The following is a 24029-nucleotide window of genomic DNA, read 5'->3' on the forward strand; positions in this document are numbered from 1 at the left end:
TAATTTAATAAAGCTCAATCAATGACCAAAACATTGCCTTTACAAACCCACGTACACTTTTCCTTAGCAAGTCAGGAAAATAGGAAGGGAACACCAACTTCCTCAGAGAAATTTGAAGACTTAAAAAAAAAAAAATTCAAGCTGTGTCAACTTTTTTATGCCAAAACACTTTGTCCCTCACAGGGACAAGGGCAGCCCTAAGCCTAGCATGATTCCTGAGCAGGCAGTCAACTGTGTGGCACCTGCAGCAAGAGATACTAGGAAAATAAGGTAAAACTAGTTCAAAAGGCATTCAGGTTAAACAAGTATAACGTTGATTAAAAAAAATAGCTTTCCAAGATGTTTCTGTAGGACTTAGAGTGACCATGTGATTAGTGAGGCCATTCAACATAATAGGTCAAACATATAATTTATTTCTGCTCACCGCTTACAAAGGTGAAAAAAAACCTAGCAGATGTGCAACACTCAATTGCACTAATGGCATCAAGTTAACATCAGCCAAGTTATGATTAATAATTATGGTACTAAAGAGAACAAATAAGTCCTAAAATGCTCTGGAATATATTTATACTTCATCTGTAGAAACAAAGACAAAGAACATATTCAGGAATTAGAACAAAGGTAAATTCTAGACCTCATCCGAAAAACATATAAATAAAGGAGGTGCTATTCAACCAGCAGAGCTCCTTCTAAGTGAAGGACCAGCTCTTTTTAACCAGATGAAAAAGACTGCATAAAGTGTGTACATACCTATTTCTTCAATATTTTATTTTCAAGGATATCTTTAAAAAAGCATTTCAAACAGAGATTAAAATTTAGAAATAAAGTATTTAAAAAAAAAAAGTTTTGCTGCAACCTGCTATCTCATCTAGTGTGTTTGCTCTCATGTCCAACATGACCGTCCCATTAAGAATACAGCTTCGCAATTCAAAGAGACTGTGTAGAGACAGAGTTGCTACATAAGGCTTGCTCCAACGATCACCACCATCTTCAACATCCTCTTCAAATTTTAGCCACCTGAAACGAATACACATACAAATATTTATATTTCTCCCAGAAAACAGACAACTTTGCAAGCCCTTCCCTCTGTGGCTCTAAGCAACACTGAAGAGGGAGATCCATCAGTACATACTGACCTTCTTTTCTCAGACAGCTGAGCAGATTAACAGTTAGAACACTTATCTAGCTCTTTGCCCAAGCTCAGCTGTTTTAATTTTAGTCCATTTTCTTTCATCAGGTTAAAAGGATACCTATCTATTCATAAATTCATAAGAACAGCGTAGGATCGTGCTATGTTACTTGATTTGCATGTCTCAGTTTCGTCTGTATTTTAGGATTAAAAAGCTGTCTGAAATTCATTGTATATAATGTTGATTCTAGGGTGCCAAGTCAGACATTCAATAGTTAAGTAACATTACTGTTTAACTATTAATCAGCTTTTATTCTAATTTACAGGTATAATAGAAGCTGAACTTCTGCAAAAGTCAGAATGCAATAAGACAATTGGAAGTACTGCATCTGGAAGAGTGCATATTATAACACATGTAGAAGGAAAAAAAATTAACTGTGGCCTCCTACAAAGTACACACATACAACCCTTCAAAACAAACAAAAAATTTAAAAAGCTTCATAAGAAGAACATATGTAAATGCCCAATATTATTTAGGTTTTATTAAAAAAGACACTAATTTATCAACAGTAATAGAGTGAAGTTTTCTGAGACAGTAAATTCTGCGCTACATGGTTAAGCACCTGTATTAATAAACGAATGTTGTAGCTTTCACAAAGCTACAACTTGCAGCAGTGAAATTCAGGGTCTTTTGAGAAGCCATATTAATTTTTCCAGAATATGCCAACAATAGTAAAAGTTTCAGTCTTCTGAGCCTGAAATGGAAGACTGCTACATTCAAGAAAATTCCAACTCAGATCTAGTTTGCAGTTCTTTCAAATAAAATCACTAGAAGATACACCTTGAAACAATCTACCTTTAGCTTACCTAGCAGTTTCTTTCCACTCATACTCTTCTCCATCCCTGAAGCAAAGTTCATCCATTTCAGTGAAGAGATCATGAGGAATGTGTTCATCATCATCTTCAGTACCCAGGATAAACTGCACTCGTTGGGATGGCGTGTCTTGAAGAAAAGGAGAAACTCAACAACTAAAATAACTATCTAAAATAACACACTTCTATCATAGAAGAAATAAAACGTAACAGTTATATTTCCCTGTCCCAGCAAGAAGCATGCAGCACAAAAGCCTCTTCAAGAGAATTTTTTAGATTCAGATGAAAGATCTGAATTACAAATAAACTCAGAACTAAATTTTGGTTTTGCAATGCTGTCATCATCCAATCACCCATTTCTGAAAAAAGCCCTTGAAAACAATATTTACTATCTATGAAGATCTACAGTAGATTGTTTCTGTCCCAAATCCAATATATTCAAAGAAATCCATCAAAACAAAATCTAAGTAGGCAGTATGATTCCTTACCATCAGACAACTGGAAGGCACAAGTAAATATTTCAAGATCATGGATCAAGTTACCATGGAAAATGCTGCTTCATAGCTCTATTCATACTTTTGAAAGTATTGAGTGACAGAGAAAATACAAGATCACAAAATCTCAGAAATGGAGTTTAATGCAAATAACCAATATTTTTATGCTAAAAGAGTATTATAAACCTAGTCTAACCTATTCAGTGCAGGCTACTGAACATTCATTTACACACCTGAAGCCCAACAGTTCATGACTATATAAAACACAACCACAAAATGTTTGCCTGATTGAAGACAGAAACATATAATTACAGTAAGAATAAAAGAAACAGCATAAACAATGCTTGAACACAAAGTAACTATTATAAGATTATTTTCAAGAGACACAAAGAACTCCATACAAATTTCTTACCGTACGATGGAGACTCTCTGCCATCTTCTCTATCAGTTTCTTTTTCTTTTTTTCTTCTGTGATGTCTATGCCCACGATGTCTATGCCGTCGACGACCCTGCTTTCCAAATGGGACATGAACGCCAATATAAACAGCTCTGTGGCCTGTCAAGAAAGTTCAAGAGAAAACAATTACACACACAAAAAATGACCTCCTGCCCAAAATGCAGCATCACTGTCAAAAAGACAGTATGGTTAGCTTGCGGTTGAACTTTATGATCTTTAAGGTGTTTTCCAACCTGAGAGATTCTATGATTCTATTACACATGGAATTTGACAAAGTCAAAAAGAAATCCAAAAGTACTTGGCAAAACGATGTTCATTGAATTACTGTTGCCATTTGCCTTCCATCCTTCCCCAGTGTCAAGGAACTAGCGTTATACTCATTTTCCAAGTAAACTGGGTAAGAATAAACTATGGCACAATGCAAGAACTCCGCTGTGAAACACATAATATAGAAACACAGTCTTTATCTACAATAAAGGAAGCAGCTGTCTGATAAACACCAGAGAACTAGAAGCACAGTAGAAAAAATTACCAGATATGCCTTTTCACCATACAAACTTCATTAAGAAATTACGCATCGCTTATAAATCACAAGGACTTTTCTACAATTAAGCAAACTGTCAATATTTCTAAGTATCATGTGACACACCTAGGTAAGCCTGATGTTCAAATATAACATTAATCTAGTATGAGGAAGGTAACAGAAACTTACATATGCAAATCACACAACTGACACAAAGTTTTTTTTTGTGGATTTTTTTCTCCTCTCCTTTTTTGATTCTAGAATCTTTTAATAAGTTTAATAGCATATGCTCAAATTAGTGCAAACAGCTCTTTACAACATTTACTTTCAACATCTTATTTCTCTTTGGCCTTTCACATTAAGGCAATGCTAGCACCAACAGCCTGGCAGAAGAAATCGCTCTGATTGTTTTGAACAAGCTACTGCCATGTTTATTCTAATACAGTTGGCATATACAGTAATCTTCTCAATTTCTTCTTAAACAATCTCAGGAAGAATCACATTAACAATAAGCCTGGAGGTTAATGCTGAATACTTCATTACATATTATAGAAGAGTCATAACAGAAGGCTGACATTAGCAAAAGGAAAAGGAATTGGTTTTCCACTTCCTAGAGAAATGTAAATTCAGCAAATTTACAGAAGTCAAGCAAGTCCCCAGGAGTTGTGACTATACACACATATGTATATATTTATATATGTACACATATATTTATATTTACATACATATATAAATATATGCGTGCGTAAATATGTGTGTGCGCGTGTGTACATATACAGAGAGAGACAGAGAGAGAGAGAGATTACAAGGACATTGAAGAATCTGGCCATTACAGAGCTTTGAAAAATAATGTGCTAGTATGCCAAATTTGCCTTCCAAGAATAGCATCTCTAAGCTCTCCCCAAAATATAAATCTTTTCTCATAATACATTTTAAAACAGTACTTTCATGGTACAGCACAAAAAAGAAGACTAACAAAAAAAACCCATGAACAAACTCAATGTTTGTTTCATCTGGTGAAGACTGCTTTCCAAATTACGAGACCTGATTCTTGATGCAATTTGAACACTAAGCTTTAATTAGAGCTGACTGACTGGGACTGTGACCAAATGTGAAATGAAGCATATTAAAAATAATTTGTTTCCATTAAGAGTGGAAAATTGATTAAATTGTTGACACATTTATTACTCCTATTTATAGACCAAGAATCTTTCATGAGTTTCTTAAAAAAAGAAGCTGAACTTCACCCTCCATAACTACTGTGTGAGAGGTAATTCCAGAGCAATTAATCACCAATGCAACTCCTGAATGTTTATCAATCTACCTAGCATGTAATAGGGCTAGATGGCACCATTAACAACAGTCAGGTTACTAATACCACAGCGATGCAGTAACTAAGTGTACGAACACCTGACAAGGCTGGAGACTAACAGCATTTAATAGCACACCAGGTCCCATTCAGATCTGCCCACTGCAACCACCACAAACAGCAATTGCTGCAATCATCCCCACCAAACACCATCAGGGCATGTTATATTTTACTTAGTCAAGTAGTACATATTAAGTTCTAATTAAATGTACAGTTAAACAGTCAATAGTTTATTGATGTTTGCTACTCTACTTTCAGGATATCATGGTGACACTGAATGAACCTTCCAGTGGTTTATACTACCCTTCAGCCCTCACTGCCCACAAGCAACTTGTGTGAATGGCTATTTGCTCATGCAGATGCTGTTTGGCAGGCAAGTGTGAAAAAAAAATACATTCTCCAATTGCCTTTGTGCCTGCCTTATACCCGCACAGTGATCTAATAGCTACATCTGCAGCTGGATTTCAGGACTAACGTGAAACACAGACAAGCCAGATGACTTTCAGCAATTAAGTAAAACATATCACAGTCCAATGTGATTCTATCAGTTTCTTAAAGAGAAGAAACAGTGAAAAAAGCCTCTCAATTTATGTATTTATAGGAGGATGGGAAGTTCAATATACTAATCAAGCTTGACCACTGAAGTTAAGTGGGTTTTTTTGTGTTGTTGTTTTGTTGTTGTTGTTGCTTTTAAATCATGGTCATGGATAAACAAAGAAGTCTCTACTACTACCTAGGAAATCAAAAACCACTGCTATTGGATGATGCCAAGTATATTAACACCAAACGGCAGTGCGAAAGTGCCCAAGAATTAGACAAGTTTAATCTTAATTCTAACCTCACAAAGAAAAGCACTAAAAAGTCCCTGAAAATAAAGACAGTAGTAATAAGTAGGCCTGTGTTCCCTTGCTTTCATTATTTAGATAGTAATTAATGCTGGAAAACAAACATATTTAGTTACTAGCACAGTTTCCAAGAAACTAAAACAAAGAAATTAGTAGGATTTTCTTCCTTCATTCCCAATGAACTGGGCAACATGGCTTACAGTTCCCATCACCCAGGCCTAAAAAATCAGATAAAGACAAGTCAAGTCTAAACGGACAGAATCGATATTATTGTCATCCATGTTACTTTAAAAGGAACACAATCTTCTATCTGAATATTATTTTTAAAAGCTTAAAAGGTACAGCTGCTTGACCTTCAAAGCTTAACGCACACAAACACATCTGTACCACAGTACCATTCCCAAGCAAATCCTATTAAAGAATTACATTAAACCTATCATCAACAGAATTAGTACACTGCCTGATACTAAATTTAGTGATACAGAACTCAAGAAATAATTGTTCATTTTAATCTAACATGACTTCATCCAAGCTTAGCTGTTCAAATCCACCAAGGGTATTTACTATTAAGGCCCTTATCCTTGTGAAACAAATTTAAATATTAAAGAGTTTGCTGCACATCTCAATTAGATGGTCTTACTCTGTAAGACAATTTATATAAAGTCCTATAAAACTGACAGAACAAAAACCACTGTGTTTAATTTCCTGGTAAGTGGTGGTAGAAGACTTCTAAAGTCAAAAACGTACATCCAGAGTGCTTTCATGTGGCAACTGTGTACACACAATTCCATACAGGAATTCCTTTTTTCTAACCATCACTGATAACTAGATGCCTTTCAAGATTCATACAAAGAACATTCTTCCCCATGTTACCAAGGAAAACCAAGTTTATATCTATGCGAAAAGGAATGCTGTATGTTCTCAAATCTTGATCCTTTGAAATTTGAACTGCAGAGCTGTTAATTAATGTTGTATGGGTCATGTGAAGATTTGCTAGCTATTACCAACTTTCAAAGAAGGACCAACTTCAAAGCTGAAGCCCATCTTCATGATCAAGTTGCTCAGGATGTCAACCAGTCCAGTCTTGAGTACTTGAAATGACACATTCTACAGTCTCTCTGGGCCACCCATTCCAACATAGAACCAAATTCCCTAAGAAAACCATCTCATGATGCATAACCTGCACTTCCTGTCCTGCGTCTTTGCATCTATTCCCCCTCATTCTTTCACTGTGCAGCTCTGGCAAGAGACTGACCCCACCTTCTCCATAAGCTCCCTACAGCCAGTTGATGACAGAGACTTTATAACAGAAATTGCTATTTTTCAACATCTTCAGACAAGAAACTGGAAAGGTCATTTATTTTACACAGAAGCCTGTTCATATGTGATCACCTCAGTTTTCCAAGCATCAATTTTCTACAAAAAGAGTCTTATTATAACCAAAGGGTCTTTTTCTGTGTTTTGTTGAAAGAATTATTTGACAGAGATTACCACTTCCCTCGAGAATGAAATATCCAAAATCTTTTTTCTCAACAGATCTATATAAAGGAATAAAATAAGTTATCCCACAAAGGGTTATATGCCTTAGCTAGAGGCCACAGTGCAATATATTTTAGAATCTGTTAAGCCTTCTGGGCCCTATTCTGAAATCTCCTGTTGCTCCTAGTAATTAAGCATATCTGAGAATATGCTCTTTGTACTGAAATATCTGGGCAGATAAGACTGAAAAGCATAACTGAAAATTTTTGTATGCACAGCATACGGTAAAGCAGCTCAGTTAGAAAGAATGTTTTCTCACTACACAATGAAAGCCTGCATCACATTATGCTGACCAGCAGAAGCAATAAATACCACAACTCTCATTACGCATAGAACTGGGTTTCTTCTGTAGATTTAAAATCAAATATGAGTTGGTAGCAGCAGTCAGAAGAAGAAAATGCTCTGAATGTTTAGTTCTGTTTGACTCAACAGTACTCAAGAAGGCACTGTCAGTAATTACATCAGACGTGCAGGCAGTTAACAGTAATGGGAAAAGCCTAGTGCCAGCTGACAGAGCTGCATAGGGATTCTAGCACTACATGTCCACAGGTCTGTCCCAAGGCTTTGTGGACTGCAGCCAGCACCCATCTCTGTAGCCCGGGGAAGGAGCCAGCTCTGGGTATCTGAGGGAACTGCCTGCCCTCGCACCACACATCTAAACCAGGCCATAGCTGAGTGTGACGCTCTGAGCTCAAGGGCCTCCTCCAGGCCACCTCTGTATTGATACTCAGAACAAAGGATATAGAGGGTAGAAAACTCGGAAACTAAACAATTCAGGCAAAAGTTTCATTAAGAACAGTGGTTGGTGTTCCCAAGAATGCCAAGCTCTATAAGGATGCTGGCTTACGCAATCATCACACTGTTCTGGTAAAGGGTTTCAAAAGAAGCATTTGCCAAAAAAGGTTTCTCTATGTCATTAATGGTCACCAATACATTCTTCTTACAGATCTGAGCACACTCCTCTCTCCTGTACAAGTGCTGCAGAATGGCTCTAAATGAATTAACTTGCTCCCCAAGTGCATCTATTTCCTGATCTTTGTAAGGTAAGAAAAACATTACAGAAGGAATCCCATCCCATATAAGGGTTACAAATTCTTAGGAAAAGCTTTACAAAGTAAGTATTTCACACTTCCTTTACAAAATAAGTATTCAGAAACCAAACTTGGTAAAGTGTGATGTTTTTCTGTTTCAACTGGTTTGAAACATCAACTTCAAATGAACTTCAAATGGAGTCATCCATTCAGCAGGAAATCTGAGATCCATCAGGCTACAGGCTCAGCCAACTTTTAGAAGAACTGCTTTTAAAAGGATTAAGAGTAGTAATCTTTATGAAAAACCATCAAGAAACAATAGGCTGCAGAATAGCACATCTTTTCCGTCTCATTTCAAAAATCTTTGAGCAATTCTGACCATCAAGCTCACTTTAAAGCTTTAAGTTTCAATTGTACTGTTAGACAAAACTTCCCTTTAGTGGCTCTAATGCTTGAGTAACATTTTAAAACGTTGCAGATTACAAAGCTGCCACCTTCTCACAGAATTTGTGATGCCTGTGTTCTGACTGAATATATCAAAATGCCCCCTTAGATGAAGTAAGTTTGCAAATAAAAAATGTAAACACACACCTTACGCCATAAACTTTTAAATAGCATTGCTTTCATCTTGGTGCTTTTTACATTATATATTTATTTTAAATATTCATGTTATGTAAAAGACATTGGCTTGGTTTTTAATGGCATCTTTCTTAAAATAGATTTGTTTCAAGAACAAACACTACAATTTCAATGGGAGTTTTGAGATTACACAGCAGTTATTTAGCCAGGAATATGAATTTCAGGGTGAGACAGTTTATGCTTGTTCCATTCAATTCTTGTTAAACTACTATCAGTAGTTCTTCTAACGTTTTTTTTTGTTGTTATTTATTTACTTACTTATAAAAAACAATTCCTCTTGGCTCAGGCAACTTCAAGGGCTCCAGTAACACACAAGTAAACTCCAAAATTTTCAGGTTGGCAGAATCAGAAGCATATTCCCTAAAAGACTCTTCTAGAACTTAGAAATAATTCTCTGCCTTCAGAGACAATAACATGAATGCTGAAAATTGTGTCCAGTCAGTTTGGGTGCTCTCCTGAGTTTTATGTCTATACAATAAGGTTGCCACATTTTCTTCTTAAAAGGCAGTCTGGAAATAATTTTGAGAGCATTTGTTAAGGACTTATCTTTGTAAATAGTACTGTAAAGAACTGTATGCTTTAAGAAAGTTGAGGAACATTATTCTCTCTGCATAGAACTCTAAATACTGTAGAAATTAAAAGTAGAACAAGTCATGCGAAACATGACTGTGGACTGTAAAATGCAGAACTCCCACAGAAAAAAAATTAAGTGTAAAAATATAAGTGTAAACTTCAACACATGTGTGACAAAGGTGTAGCGATGCAACCTAAATCCAACGTTTACTTAATCAAGACTGCATTAAAAGTCAGAATAGGAAAATATCCTTGACTTTTGTGACTAACAGAGCAGAGCTAAAGACAGGTAACATCTATTTCTGAACAAAATGAACATTACTGTGCAAGTCAACTTACATAACATCATTACGTTACATCAACTTTTGGTTAATGTTGCATATAAATCAGAGCAAGGCTAACATTCCTGACTAGTACTGGACTTGAATAGATTTTTTTTTTCCTTGCTTTCAGTTAAATTTAAACATTAAAATTCAAGGATATCACAGGAGAAGATGGATGAAAGGTGGTCTGCAAGAACCATTGATGATCATCCTAAATTTTTGCTTTCAGAAGTAGTTTCACACCACTACACTGTACTTTTAATCACATGAAAAAATAGCATTTCAAAACTCCTTGCCCCTCTCCCCCCATCAAATAGGGCTCTTTTCAAGACGATTATTAAGTCTTTTAAAGGCTGAAATGTTTATTCTGTAGTTTGAGGACCACGCAGGACTGTGTTCTGCGCTGCCTAAATTAGTGCAGCCTGCTATTACAGAACCCGACACTGTTCCTGTTACATCTTATATTCACCTGCTCCTGTACAAGCTCTCCTGAAACATCTTATAGGAAATATTCATGGCTTTCTGAATACTTGCAATTTAGATGTATCTAAAAGGTAGAATATTAAACCTACCACTTAAATTAAAAACTAAAAAACCACACCAACATAGCAGTACATTCCACTACAAGTTACAAAATAAGTTCTCTTAGTTCCCCTAAGCCTTTTTATAGTACTGAAACAATTTCCAACTGTTCCCAACACAGTAAACTGCAAAACATCTGCGGAGAAAGTTTTCCACTTAGATATACAATGTTCACATCTAGAGGAGGAAAAACTGCAGGATTATTTATCTACTTATCAACTAAGATTAACACAAAAGCACAGCTGTTTTCTTAAAAGGAAAAATACGGCTTTAAGCCATCAAGGTATCAGAGCTAATAGGGTCACTTAAAATGTAAACACTACTTACACCTGCCACGGGATAGTGTTAGAGTAGCTAGTAAATCATCTTAACTCTTGAAAGCTGCTTCTTGGATTTATGCCACAGAATACTATTCTGCTGAGACAGACACTCGACCTCAGATTTTCTACTGGAACAAAACCTCTGTTATGCGTAAACTCCTTATCTTCACTATGCCTGTAACTTGTCTTCTGTTATTCTTAGCAGACACCTCTTTTCCATTAAGCTAGATCTAGTCTACGTATCCAAAAATCTACTTGAAAAACCATCTACACATTTGAAAAGATGAGACCTACTAACATCAAGCAAAACATAGCAACTCAGGTTTAAGAGAGCTCTTCTTACATATGGTTCTTAGAGTAGTTTTGGTTGTAGTTTTTTTTTTTGTAATTTGTTTTTTTTTTTTTTTTAAGACAACATGAAGTACCTCTGCTGCTACTATTCTTGCCTTACTTCCTTCTGCCCTTACTTTGTTGTTATTCTCATTAAACCCATTCTTTGCAGCTCAAGGAGTTTAATATCAAGCTAAGAACTTTAAGGGTCCTTAAAGATGCTGTTTTTGTCCTTTCTAGTTCTTCTGAAGTAACAAATACAGCTTCGGTAGGAAGTATTAGTTTATACTAAACTAAATACTATTAGTTTAGTATTGATTTAATCCAACCATAATTGCTGTTCACCATTTTGATCCATTTCTCTTTTACAGGAAGAGTTATGAAACAAGTAGCCGTGCTTAACCTTCATAACCTCAACACTTTCATTCTGGATATGTACCACACTTTCCCAGCAACCATAAATAGAGTACAGAGCCCAGTCTTCAAGATTTGTTTTTGTTTTCAGCAACTAGACTTCTTTCCACTAAAATTTCATGTCAAAATTACCAGAAAAAGAATTATCCCATATTGACAAGACCAACAAATATTAGTTTAATATTAAGTTATACCTTCTGTGGCATCAAACATATCAGCACCATTTTGTAGTGGCTTTAAAGCTGTTAAATATCCCATCATTGCTGACTCTAAAGGTTTGGTGCTTCACACCATAGCTGAACTCAATTAACTGTTTGCTGTTCCTCCTTTAAAATGAATCAACGCAAATTTCTGGAGAGGTTCCAAATTCCTAGAACTCCTTTTCAAATCACTGGGAGAACTGGACTGAAACAGCTTATGTTTCAATGTGGTAACATTAACGTTACCACAGATCTTTCCTAGACTACAAGAAAATTTTCACGAGTTTGTAATGAAAAATAATACTATCTGGAGTTTTCTACTGCTTGCAGACAATTATTCTATTTCTGTCCTTGTCAGATTTTAATTCCAGAATTAAAAACAAAGCAGCCCCAAATCCTCACATGTAGTTTCATCATCGTAGCTCACAATTAGTGATCCCATAATAAAAAGCTCTAAGTTCACATACATTTATCATCTAAAACATCCTAAATCTAAACAACTTTTTTTAGTAAATCTCAGAGAAGTACACTAGTCTGTACACTACTGACTGTATTTACATGAAATGAAAAACTTACTGTTCTTACTTTGGAACAGTTACCACTGATAGAAGTCAAAAAGTACACGGTCTCTGCCTTTCCCAATTCTACCCTTAAAAAAAAAAAGTCTGATTTTCTCACAAAACATTATGTAATTGCCAAAAATATTTTAATACAGAAGTGGGAATATTGCACCTACTTGAAGCTTCAGATTTGTGATAATTCTGTTGGAACACATTTTTCTTGTCAGACACTCCTTATTAGTTACTTGTTTAATCGCTGCACTGCCAGTGCAGAAAATTATACTGGGCCACTCCAAAGAGAGGGTGAGATAGCCGAAAAAAGAGGGCAAGGCTGCACAGCTAAGAGCAAGGTGAGGATGGGGATAGTCCCTCATCTCTCCTTCCAATAGCTATTGACTCAAGTGCTCATGAAACACAAGCCTTGGTTTCACCTTATTTTATTATTTGGCCACAGGAAACACAGGACATTTTCACAGTCACCAACGCAACTGCTGAAATTGCTGAGAGCAGCCTTAACCTGTCTCCCCAGCCCTGCCCTGTACCCTTTGCAGCGCCATGCTGGCTACAACATTCTTGTGCCTGTGCTATCAAGGAGACTGGGGAAGCGATCTGGTTGCTCGTTTGTTCCCATGCCATTTCTCTGCTGAGGCATTCCAGCTGTTGGGTGCACTGACAAACTGCTCCAGCTGAATGCCTGCCTCCTCTTAACCCCTGCCTCTCTGCAGAACACACACATACTTTTTTTGGGTCTCGTCCCAAATAAAAAACAAGAGAAGGAGATGAAGGAGGAGACAGCTTAAATCTGCACTGAAGATTTAACTGTAAAAACAGACATGTCAGTGGTTTCACAGGAGCTTAACTCTATGTGAAGTGGCATTGCTGCCATCTCCACCTCTGTACCTCTCAACCTTATACTCACACCACACTTCCCTCCTCCTCTCAGTATTGGCAGACATCCATCTGCAAACTGGGCAAATTGGCTCAGGATGATCAACTGATGAGATCTTTCTCATTATTTTCCTTTGCAAGGGGTGTTTCTTTTTCTGCTGGCTTAATGTATTTAAGGAGGCTTACTATACAGTTGGACAGAAAGTGTCAGTTCAAGATAGAAAGCAGAAAGAGAGAAGGAAACACAGCAAGAATATGACTGTAGCAACACACAAGCACTATAAACTGTCCTATTTGATTGTAAGAAAATAAAACGTGACAGCAACCTAAAATCAACTTTTATCCAATAGAAACTACTGATATAACATCTGTCCAGCGCTGTGAAGCAGCAAGTCACTACTGTCAGAAAATATCACTTAACTACTGACAGCATTCTGGCATTTCACAAATGTTAATTAAGCTTCTGAGCACAGCTAAGATTTAAAACACTGCATGTCCTCTAGCTTTTTCCGCTTGCATCACTAACTGGCATGCATGAATTTTCATGCCAATCTACTTCCTTTTCAAGCCAGCAAGAAATTAATTCTTAGAAAAAGTATTTAATTTTGCACTTTTCAGTATAAAATGGTCTTGATGTATTTTCTTCTTTTTTGCCCTAAATGCAAGATTTGGAATCTAAAAAATGGAAATTAAATAGGGTTCCATAGTACTTTAACTGACTGCAGACTGACAAGCGCACAATTCAGAATGGAACTAAAAGACTGACCATCTAATTAGATACAGTGCTTAAAAGTGTATGACCACAGTCATGAAGACAGTAAACTTTCAAATAAGAAAACAAAACATCTTCCTCAAGACTCCTCTTCCATGAGTTTTGACATCATTCATGCTGGGAAACAATCTGCCAAGAATAACCATTTATCCAAAACAACATTCTGATTGATAGTCTCATAAGCAAACCTTTCCCTTGGAAAACTTCATGAATGTTTTTAAAATATTTTTTCCTGTGACAGATTCAAAGAACACAGAGGATTTACTAGTATGGGCAGAGACCAAAAACAGCATAGGTCATCTGCAGTTTCCAGGTTTTACTCCTAGAACTGCATGCCAGCCATAAAATTCAGGTTCCCTTCAGCAATACTGGTTGCACTTGAAGGAAAACACGTATTTTATCTTGAGGCAAAAAAATATACATTAAGCAGAAAACCCCTACAAACTTACTCTCTAGTTCTTCTTTCTCAAAGTTTGTATTGATAGTAGAGCTGATTTTGCCCATATCCACGACAGCTTCCTCATCATGACCCTAAAGAAGAAAGAAAACACGAGCTTAAGTTAAGAATATACAAATAATACTAACTTCTTCTAAATTCCTTATTATACTCTTCAGTTCTGAACCTGGTGGCCAAAGTTATCTAAAATAATAAAAGTTAACCCCTTAAAAACTGACAAAGAAAATGAAACTGAAGAAATACTCATACAATTCCTCAAGAAAATATTATTCTGTATTGACGGAAAACATCTTACTGTTGATAGAAAATATCAAAATAACAGTATGATTAAAGCTACAAAACGATGTGTCATAAAGTAATGAAGAAAAACACACTAAGTGTTTGTGTAAAGACAAAAGAGAGGACAACTCAAAGCTTGACTATTATTTACTTTTACAAAAATAATTGCTACTGTACTTTAAGAGATGTTCCTCCAAGTTTAAAAAGAGAATCAACTGCCTTGGCAAAAGACAAAAAGAGGGGCAAAGTTTACATCAAATTCTGGCCAGTATCACAGTAAAGATAAAGAAGAGGTGAGGGATGCAACACAACAGCTGAGCAGCCTCAAGAAAGAAAAGGAAAAAGAAAGGAACCCTCAGAGCAAACACTGTCTACAGAAACATAAAACCACTTAAATTAATGCCAGTAGACAGAATTCAAAGCTGGAAAACAGGAGAGTAAATACACAGCTACACTAAACATCGTGGCATTTTCTTTTGCAAGACTGTTGATTTAATCTTATCAAGGATCAGGACATGCATTCCAGGAGTGGAATATTTTTTCAGTTTTACATTTGACAGCAGCAAATCTCCTTCACCAAACCAGCTGGCAAATTTTAAAAAGTTACAGAAGTTCGCATTCAGAGATTTTGAACCCGTTTGTTTAGGGAACTAATCCCATGTGAGATTTTCTGCCACAGATAAGGAGCTTTTATGAACCAAAGGTAACGTGAAGGGGTAAAGAACTCAAGCGTCTCTTCTAGACCAAAGATCCAAATGACAAACCCTTTGCCCAGTTTTCAGCAGGTGACCTGTATGCTACAACTCTACTCAATTCATGCTGTTATGTACAAAATTAGACAAGAGCAGCTGATTCTTCAGTTCAGGTTCCTTTACTACTGAGATGTTACCACCCATAACACAAAAGTGTGATATTTAAAATAGATACAGGCTCCAGAATAAGTTATACATCTCAGAATGCTTCCTCTTAATCCCACACAGCGCCGGAGAGAACATGCCTAATGCAGCCCTTTGCACACTGCTTTTGGCTCAATTTGACAAGGAAACTTTAACGTAACTGTTATAGCAATAGGTATGTCAACCTCATCTCAGAACTGACATCTAAACAACTTGAAATTCCCCTTTTTCCCCAGCAGCTTGTATTTTGCAGAAAGCAGCTCACTCATCCTAGCTCACCATGCATGACCTGCTGGCAGAACCAGCTGCCTGAGGCCCTGCTGCCTGCCCTAAGGGCAGGGTTTGGCCATGCACCTCACTACCAGCAATACAAGGCTACCTAATGGAGAACGCTGTCCCTTACTCTTACCACTCCCCTGGGCAAACACTTCTTTCCTCCTCCCGAGTCAGATTTATCAGTCATGAAACTGAATGTAAGGATTCGAATCATTTACTTATTCATTTATTTTAAATAACTGATTCTGTTTTCCAGCTCACTAAACTGACTTCTCTTGGGGACATGAGACACCTTGATCCACACCACAAGGCATCGGGCTGCTCCTCATCCCTGGAAGCAGCCCAGTGGCACATTTACATAGCTCAACACAGTAAAAAGGCAAGCTAAAACATGAGCCTTACAGGGACTGGGAACCCAAACAGTGTTGATATTCACCTAAATTTTGACTTTTGAATTACTTAACAGCACAGTGCTGTAGGTGTAGAACAGGTCTGTTTTCTCACAGGGAAGCACTGAGAACAAACACCACCACACTGTATAGCAGCTGTAAGCCAAAACAAGCTGTAGTACCCCACTCACCACCCCCAGAAACAACCAAACACACAACTCCTCAGTCCCTCTAGAGCAGGTACTATTACAGCATGTCACCCACACAAAAACAAATCCAAATCACTGAGAAATAGAATGAATAAAGAATATAAAGACAACCAATGGCACCACACACAAAGGAAAAAATAATTTTCAGATGTAGAGTAAGGAGTAGCATAAGACAGAACAATCTCATAGAAGCTAAGTAAAGGAGGATTCTGTCCCCCTAAGATTGAGGATGTCAAGAAGAGTGTTACACAGTAATTTCTTTTTGTCACTTCAGCTGTATTGGAAAGGCAGAGATATGCAAGTATGTCAGAAAAATCCAATTCCTTCACAGTCTGGACCACTAGAGACAGTAAATTTCAGGTGAGTAAACCAAAGTCTTGTCTGGTGCACAAACCTGGGGAACTATTATAAGGACAGGAACAGTTAATTTTAATTATTAATAAAGAAGTGGTAGAAGTTTAGAAAGCGTCACAGTGTTAAGATCACAGGAGTGAGAGGCATTCCTGCCTCCTACACATCAAAACAGGATTAAAGAGTCCTCTAGGAGATGCCTCCATAACGCAATCAACCTCTGCCATCACTTTGGTAACAGTTCTGGAGGTAGGGGAGAAACAGTTCCAGTAGGAGGTCTGAGCTCTTGATTTTACTAAAGATGTGTTTTCCAGTACAGCTCTGGGGGAAAAAATTAACATACAAAAAGCCAGTAACAAAAAGAGCTCTAGAAGCAAGCAGCAACATTACAGTGTTTAAGTTAACAATCTGTTGGGGCACCAAATAAATACAGAAAAACATCTAACTGCACTGGTATGTTCTTAACACTACACAGGAAGCATCAAGAGTAACCACGTTCCAGTTTATCTTAGTAACACAAAACAGAAAATTGTAGGTCTGTAGTACACATCACTTCATTGAATCTGATATACAAGCAAAGCCAGCACATTACCAGAAAACTCTGAAGCTAGAGATAGGAAATAAAGATAATTTAGGTGATATGTAATACTTATGTCTGTTAAAATTTGAGATGCTTGCAGCCACAGAGCCCACTAAAATATCATATACTTTTTTTTTTTTTTTTCCTCCTCAGTCTCTCTCTTAGGACACTCAGAAGCTTGCCAAGAAGTTTTGTAGCAACACAAAAGGACATGACTCTTCCCTACCTCATTACACAGACCAATGCATACTGAAAGAAAACTACACACGCTGTGGAAAATTCGCATGTGAGAAAAGACTTATCTTCTAGCAACGTTTTCAAACTGTACTTGTTGAATCTCTTATACTGTGATATTAATATTCATCCTTTTCTTTTAATAAGATGCCAACTTTATACATACAGATTCAGCCTTCAAAACCACACCATGTGAAACTAACGTCTTTTGAGATTAGATTACAGAAAGGCATGCATGCCCTTGCAAACCATTCTATCACTATCTCAAAGTACTCAACATATGCAAAGACTCTTCCAAGAATAAACCATTAGCAACCACAAATATCATACATGAAAAAGTATATTATTTATAGCCTTTGTTTAGAAAGGCACAAAGAATCATTTTAATGGAACCGGGTTGCCAACAGCAAGTCCTCCTAGGATACTTTTGCCTTAGGTCAAATAAAAAAAGAAAAATTCTAACTGACTCCAAGCTTCAGCCCTTTCCTTGCTAAAAATAAAGTCTGTAGGGCATAGGTTTCCAGTAATTATAGAAGATCCACCACGTCACTTTAAGGCACGAGTGAGAGAAAACTTTCAGCTGGTAAATCAAAATGCATTCCCACTTCAGTTGATCTTTTACTTAATAAACTGTTTAGAAAGTAAAAAAGTACAAGGGAAGGTAGGACCATTTACAGTTTGTCAGATTCCCCTTCCTAGGCACCTAAGGAGAACAGCATTATCTTAGTAAGCATTCTTCTGCAGTTTATCATCGATTCCATGTGAAACTTCATGCACAGTGATCCCACAGTTGCTCAGACAGCTAATGAAGATAAGCCAAAGCAAAATTCAAGACTCACTTCTAATATGTGCAACTCTTCTCACTGAAGAGGCAGAACAATTGAGATGAGAAGGGGTAGCACAAGCAGATCCCAGCCGGCCTCCCTGTTTTTCCCAGCATGAATATCAGCCCCTTTAATGCTGCACACCAAACAAAGCTTTTAAGTTCTCTTTTTTGTTGGCAATTCTAGGTGATCTCTGCTAGAATTCCCCTTGCCACCTCTGGTTTTCAAGTGCCTTTTTTCAGTCCGGGAGAAGAGCTTAAACTCCCTTCTATTGCAGACAATCAAGTACCCAAAAATTGCCCATGCCCTCCTCATCTGCCTTCCCAAACACGTGTCTTCATTTTGTACAGTATGCTTCCATATCTAAATATCATTATCACATGTTTCGTAACAGTACTATTAAAAAAAAAAATTAGTCCTACATTGCGCAAAGCATGAAGGAAACACTCCAGTTTGCTAGGATTAAGCTGTCAGCCTCCAGCAGCATGTGTCAGTTACTATCTAGCACAAATATGACGCACTGGCTATGAAATGTAAAGGAAACTTTCCACTGCCATCCGCACATGCTCTTTTCACCACACAGCTCGCCTGCCCTCCTGCACTCAGACAGGACAGGCTTCAGAGGGCACACAGCACTGCTGAGTAACTGCTTCCAAGAGATGCAGCATACTAGCATCAGTTTTAAGGCACTTACAATGTAGTTGACTCATATTCTGGTGATAAATGGTGATCATGCAGATGACTGATCCAGTTAACATTTGAAATGTAATTAAACAATCTAATAATGTAACAAATCAACTGTGTTGAGAACCATTGAGGTTGGAAAAGACCACTAAGATCATTTAGTCCAACCACCAACCATCACCACCATACCGACTGACCTCGTCTCTATGTCTCTCAGAACAGACTTAGCAATGTTATGGTTGAACTCAAGACAAGGCTCATCTGCTCCACTTACATCCCCTCAACTGAAGCTCTCCAATACAGCACAACTAACTAAGTGCAGCACCAGAAGAGAGCACTGGTGTTCATGGGAAGAGGGCATAGGAAGCAATATGCAAATGCACACGCACACACAGAGACAACAAAAATTATTTCCAGCAATTCTGGAGATGATTCGCCTTTTTGCCAACTCAGGCATACAATTCCATGCTACCAGGAACCCCCACTGCAGAATTTCAACTAGATCCATTTGCTAAAGGGGGACGAGGGCATGGGAATGTCATCTCCCTCTCTCCCTGGCCCCAAGTTCAAAGCTCCTCATTTTGGTGCTGTCCTACTATAGCTGCCCACACCATCACATTGGACCCACGTGCTGCGCTGATGGCAACCCCCCTCTGGAACCCCACAAGTGCATTGTACTGTCAGGCCTCCTTTTGCTGGACTTGTGCTCAGAAAACACATTCTACTTATCAAGGTTCCAGCATCTTTAAAAAAAAAATCAAATGAAATACAGAATAGTTGCCAATAGTGATCCGCTTTAAGCCAAATAAAGAAATGAAAAGCTTTATTTTGAGCACACATCTCACAAAAAAAAAAAAAGAAAACTAAACAGACTACAAAACCCAATTCTGCACCTATTTTCTAGATATGTGTACAAATGTGTATACATGTAAAAATACAGAAAAAAGATTTCTAATAGATAGCCAAACATGCATTGTTTTGTCACACTGCTACTGAAAACGTTCAGACTAATTAAGAATTATTGGGTAGGGTAATTCACAGTGCATTTCCTAAATGGCTTATTTCGAAAGCCTATGTTTCTGTTCTAAGCACACATAATACTCCATGGAATCAGACATTAAAATACATCTCCAATTTTGAGAATGCACATACAGTCTCGTTCAATCATTGTTTCCCAGAACCGTAAACTAATAAGCAGTAATACTTCAGGAGAAGAAAAATTAGATTTAAAAAATAAATAAAAAACAAAAATAAAAATAAAAATCAGATACAACCAGTACTTCCTAACTTTAAAAAATGAATCAAGTAGCAACAGCAAGTCTGGAGATTAGAAGCCTGATAAATAATGCCGCCTGTGACTTCTCATGAGAGACCAACGCCAATCATTGCCTCTGGCAGCCACCAGCACCAGGTCTGTGCCCCAGCTCTCCTCTGCTACCTCACAATGCACTGACTGGCCTTAGGCAAAGGACTTTTGACCTGGTTCCCTTGCAGGAACCAGTAACAGCAGCACTTGAGAAGTTCTAAATAGATTGTTTTACTTCTGTCAGAATGATTCCCCTTTAAATCAGAGGTAAGATGAGACGACAGCAGGGAGGAGGAGGGCAGGCATCTCCAGTTGTTGGCACGTTGAAGGACACGCAGGATGTGAAAATCAAATGTTCTTTCTAAACAGTAATAAGTGAAGGCATAGGTAAGAACAAAACTAGTAGGAATTCACAAACAGAATACTTGCCAGTTTTAAAATAGAAATCATACTGTATTGACGGGTTCTCCTTGGTCCTACTCGCCACGTTCCCATTTGCTGAGAAACAGCTGTTTTCCTGATATTTTCTTGTCCCGTTATCACAGCAGTAACTATTTCCCAAGCACTACAGGAAAGACACAGTGCAGCTCCAGGGCTTTGGGTCCCCACACCTCCTCCTTCCTGCGGATTTTATCTGTGGTTATCCCACTGCCGTTACACAACTATCCTCACAAGTCGATGGGAAGCCCTCCCAAAGCAATATTTAGAGTCACACAGGGAAGCTGCACACTTGGATTTCAGTAAGACCACAGCTATAGCAAAAGAGGTTAGCAATATTTAAAGAAGTTTTTCTAGCCTACTAATCCTCTGATTAACTGCACAGCTTATCCTACTAAATACTGAACTCAGACCAATCTGCTTCTAGCATTCTCACAACAAGTTCAGGAGCTACACAAACCTTCAGTTTGGGTAAATAAGTCCAATAGACATCAACAGAATTCAGCTGACACCCCTGAGGCTGCATTTTACTTTCTCAAAACTGTGGAAGAGAATAAGGAAAGAAACGTACACATACCAACCTAAGAGCAGTTACCATTTTTGGAAGAAAAGTAAGAAAGCAGCTCTAAAAAACATTAATATTTTAATATCTTTTCCTTCCTGCACAGTCAAACCTATAAACTAGTTGTTTATAAACATTAAAAGTAGTTTTATTTCAGTTGTTCTAGGAAACATTAATCAGGTCACTGTCTGGCTGAGCACCACAACCTGCAAGAGAAGCCTCAGTTCTGACCAATCACACAGTAGTCTTTACACCATAACCACAAGGCCATCTACTAATCACAGTGCAAAACAAAGTGAATTCAACCCGGGTACTCTGTGAGCTCAGAAATTTACTACTGCACATGAAGTTAGCAAATAATGTCACCACTCCAACAGGAGGTGTCAAGTTGCATATTTAGCAGCCCAGTCGTCATTTTACAAAGTGCATTCTATCACTGCCTCACAGCAGTGGGTTTCATTCAAAAATACATGGCTCCTTTCAGTTCAATTCTTTCTAAAATTACAGCTTAAAAAGCTCAACAGTCAAATAATGAAAGGATCCGTAAATACCAACGATACGCAAAAGTGCAGTCATTCTGGCGTATGCGCACCCTTCAAGCTTTCCATCAGCTTTAACCAGTGCCTGCCCCTACCAACACATGGATGTCTCAGACAGCGCTGTGCTCAGTTCAAAGCAGCACCGCAATGAAAATCAGAAACCAACTGCTGCACGACAGAGCCCAGCAAACAAAAGCACCACAATTAGATCTATGCCGACACGTGGAAATCAAATGCTTGTTCTGTTCATAAAGGAAAATACAAAATTTAGCAGCCTTCTCAGAAAACTTGCATTAAATAATTGAAGGGTTTTTAAAGGCTTACGGCTCTGGAAAATTCCACCCCATAGATGTTAGTTTCCAGGGAACTGTAAAGTAGCAATCCCCATTACCTGCTGCACTGCAGGTAAATATTAGCAATAAAGACTGCCTTATATGAGAACAAAGCAAAGTTCATAACGCTGGTATTAACGTTCACTGCTTCACTGCAGAAATCCCCACAGATGGGTTTTTATAGCCATGCTGCTCAAGTCAGAAGAAAACACCCAGGAACATTTTACTTATAACAGAACTCACTGCATTTGCTGCCGTGGCATTTTGGGGGGGGTAGGGGTGGGAGTGGTGGCATGAAGAGGAAAAATCAATTCACTACTTCAGGAATAGAAACTCCCTTGCAAGCCTTGCACAGAATTACTCAGAGCCACGGTTGGTAACCTTCAGATTAAGGAAAGCTGACTCAAAGCAACACACACAAAACAATCCACTCTCAAAATCTGGTAGTACACACTTGTGCTCGTACAAGCAAATCTTCTTTCAGCATGAAGCCAGTTATAACACTTCAGCAATTCTAATTACACGGAAATATCTCCAACAGCATAGAAACACCGCTGCTTCCAGTCTGTCTTCCCCCATCAGACCTTCCCTTCACTAACACAACAGCGCACAGCGCTCTGAGAGAGCGGAGCCCTGCACCCAAACCCACTCACGCCATTCAGGAGCCACACGCTGCTATTTACATACATGTTGCACTCTCTTCCCTGGCGGAGCTCCTTCCATGCTACCCGCAGTGCCCTTGCACAGCGCTCCCGGAGCTCAGCGGTCGCACACAGACAGCTGCACGTACAGGACTGCCGCACGTATGGGACTCACGGGAGGGCCCAGGGAAGCGGCTCCTGTCCCGCAGCCAATCACACCCTCGCAGGCCTCCCATCTCCCAGGACACCGAGGGGTCGCAGGGCAGCAGAAGGAGCACAGCGGTGCGTCTCTGATTCCTGCTCGGAGAATACCAAAAAAGGAGCTGAAATGGAGCTCGGGACTTTGCATTTTCTGCAGCAGCCACAGCTGAGGACAGCTACAAGGTTATACTTTCGCTCCGATCCAAGCCTTCATTAGCACTATGAAATGAAATGTACCTTGGTTCCCAGATGTCAAAACATCTGCTAAGCGCGTTTATAGCTATGTCATCGGCCCTCCACTGAACACTCATTCCAAAGAAGTTTTTTGTTCTGACATAAACCACATATTCTCAATCTGCAGAATGAATTAGGGATTACTAAAAAATTCTCGTGCAGTTTGTTCCCATTTCGGTAAAGAGATGTTCACTAACAAGTATGTGGGTGTGCAATGCCTTTCCTCTTCCAAGCTGCTGAAGGCCCTCTTTGCTGCTACACAAACGACTAAACTATTTAATAGAAACAACAAAGGGAATGAAAGGGAGCAGATATCATTGCTCCTACTTAGGTCTTCTCAGCTTAGCATCCCCAACCACATCTATGCTGTCCTGGATACACAGCACAGACATACACAGTCCTTCAGCTTCTCTGCTAGCGACGTGGCTACGTTGAACTGTACTTTGGGATGGCTCTCCTATATTTTAAAGCAACCTTCCTTAGCAAAAACTGGTATTAAAATTATTTTAATTTCCACAGAGTGCAAAGTAGGTTTCCTCTGGGTGAGGTGAAGAAGATTAGAAAAAAGAAGAAAAAGAAAAAAGAAAAGAGAAAAGAAAAGAGAAAAGAAAAGAGAAAAGAAAAGAGAAAAGAAAAGAGAAAAGAAAAGAGAAAAGAAAAGAGAAAAGAAAAGAGAAAAGAAAAGAGAAAAGAAAAGAGAAAAGAAAAGAGAAAAGAAAAGAGAAAAGAGAAAAGA

The 24029-nt window shown here is 38.1% G+C and overlaps 1 protein-coding gene across 12 annotated transcripts in view; it reads right to left on the reverse strand.

Moving 5' to 3' along the window:
• The window catches only part of SLC4A7 (solute carrier family 4 member 7), a 132230-nt gene that overhangs the window by 36632 nt on the left and 71569 nt on the right, over positions 1 to 24029 (reverse strand). For 10 of the 12 annotated variants that reach the window (XM_040696263.2, XM_040696266.2, XM_040696265.2 and 7 more), the window contains 4 exons: positions 14311 to 14392; positions 2909 to 3052; positions 1997 to 2132; positions 857 to 1017 (listed from right to left, as the gene is read on the reverse strand). In XM_040696263.2, the coding sequence (XP_040552197.1) occupies positions 857 to 1017; positions 1997 to 2132; positions 2909 to 3052; positions 14311 to 14392 (523 nt within the window). Of the gene's footprint in view, positions 1 to 856; positions 1018 to 1996; positions 2133 to 2908; positions 3053 to 14310; positions 14393 to 22904; positions 23017 to 24029 lie in introns of those variants that run through there. The other 2 variants (XM_015281789.4, XM_040696261.2) reach the window with 1 other exon arrangement.

This window comes from Gallus gallus, chromosome 2 (assembly GCF_016699485.2).
Source record: "Gallus gallus isolate bGalGal1 chromosome 2, bGalGal1.mat.broiler.GRCg7b, whole genome shotgun sequence".
In the NCBI taxonomy this organism is placed as follows: Eukaryota; Metazoa; Chordata; class Aves; order Galliformes; family Phasianidae; genus Gallus; species Gallus gallus.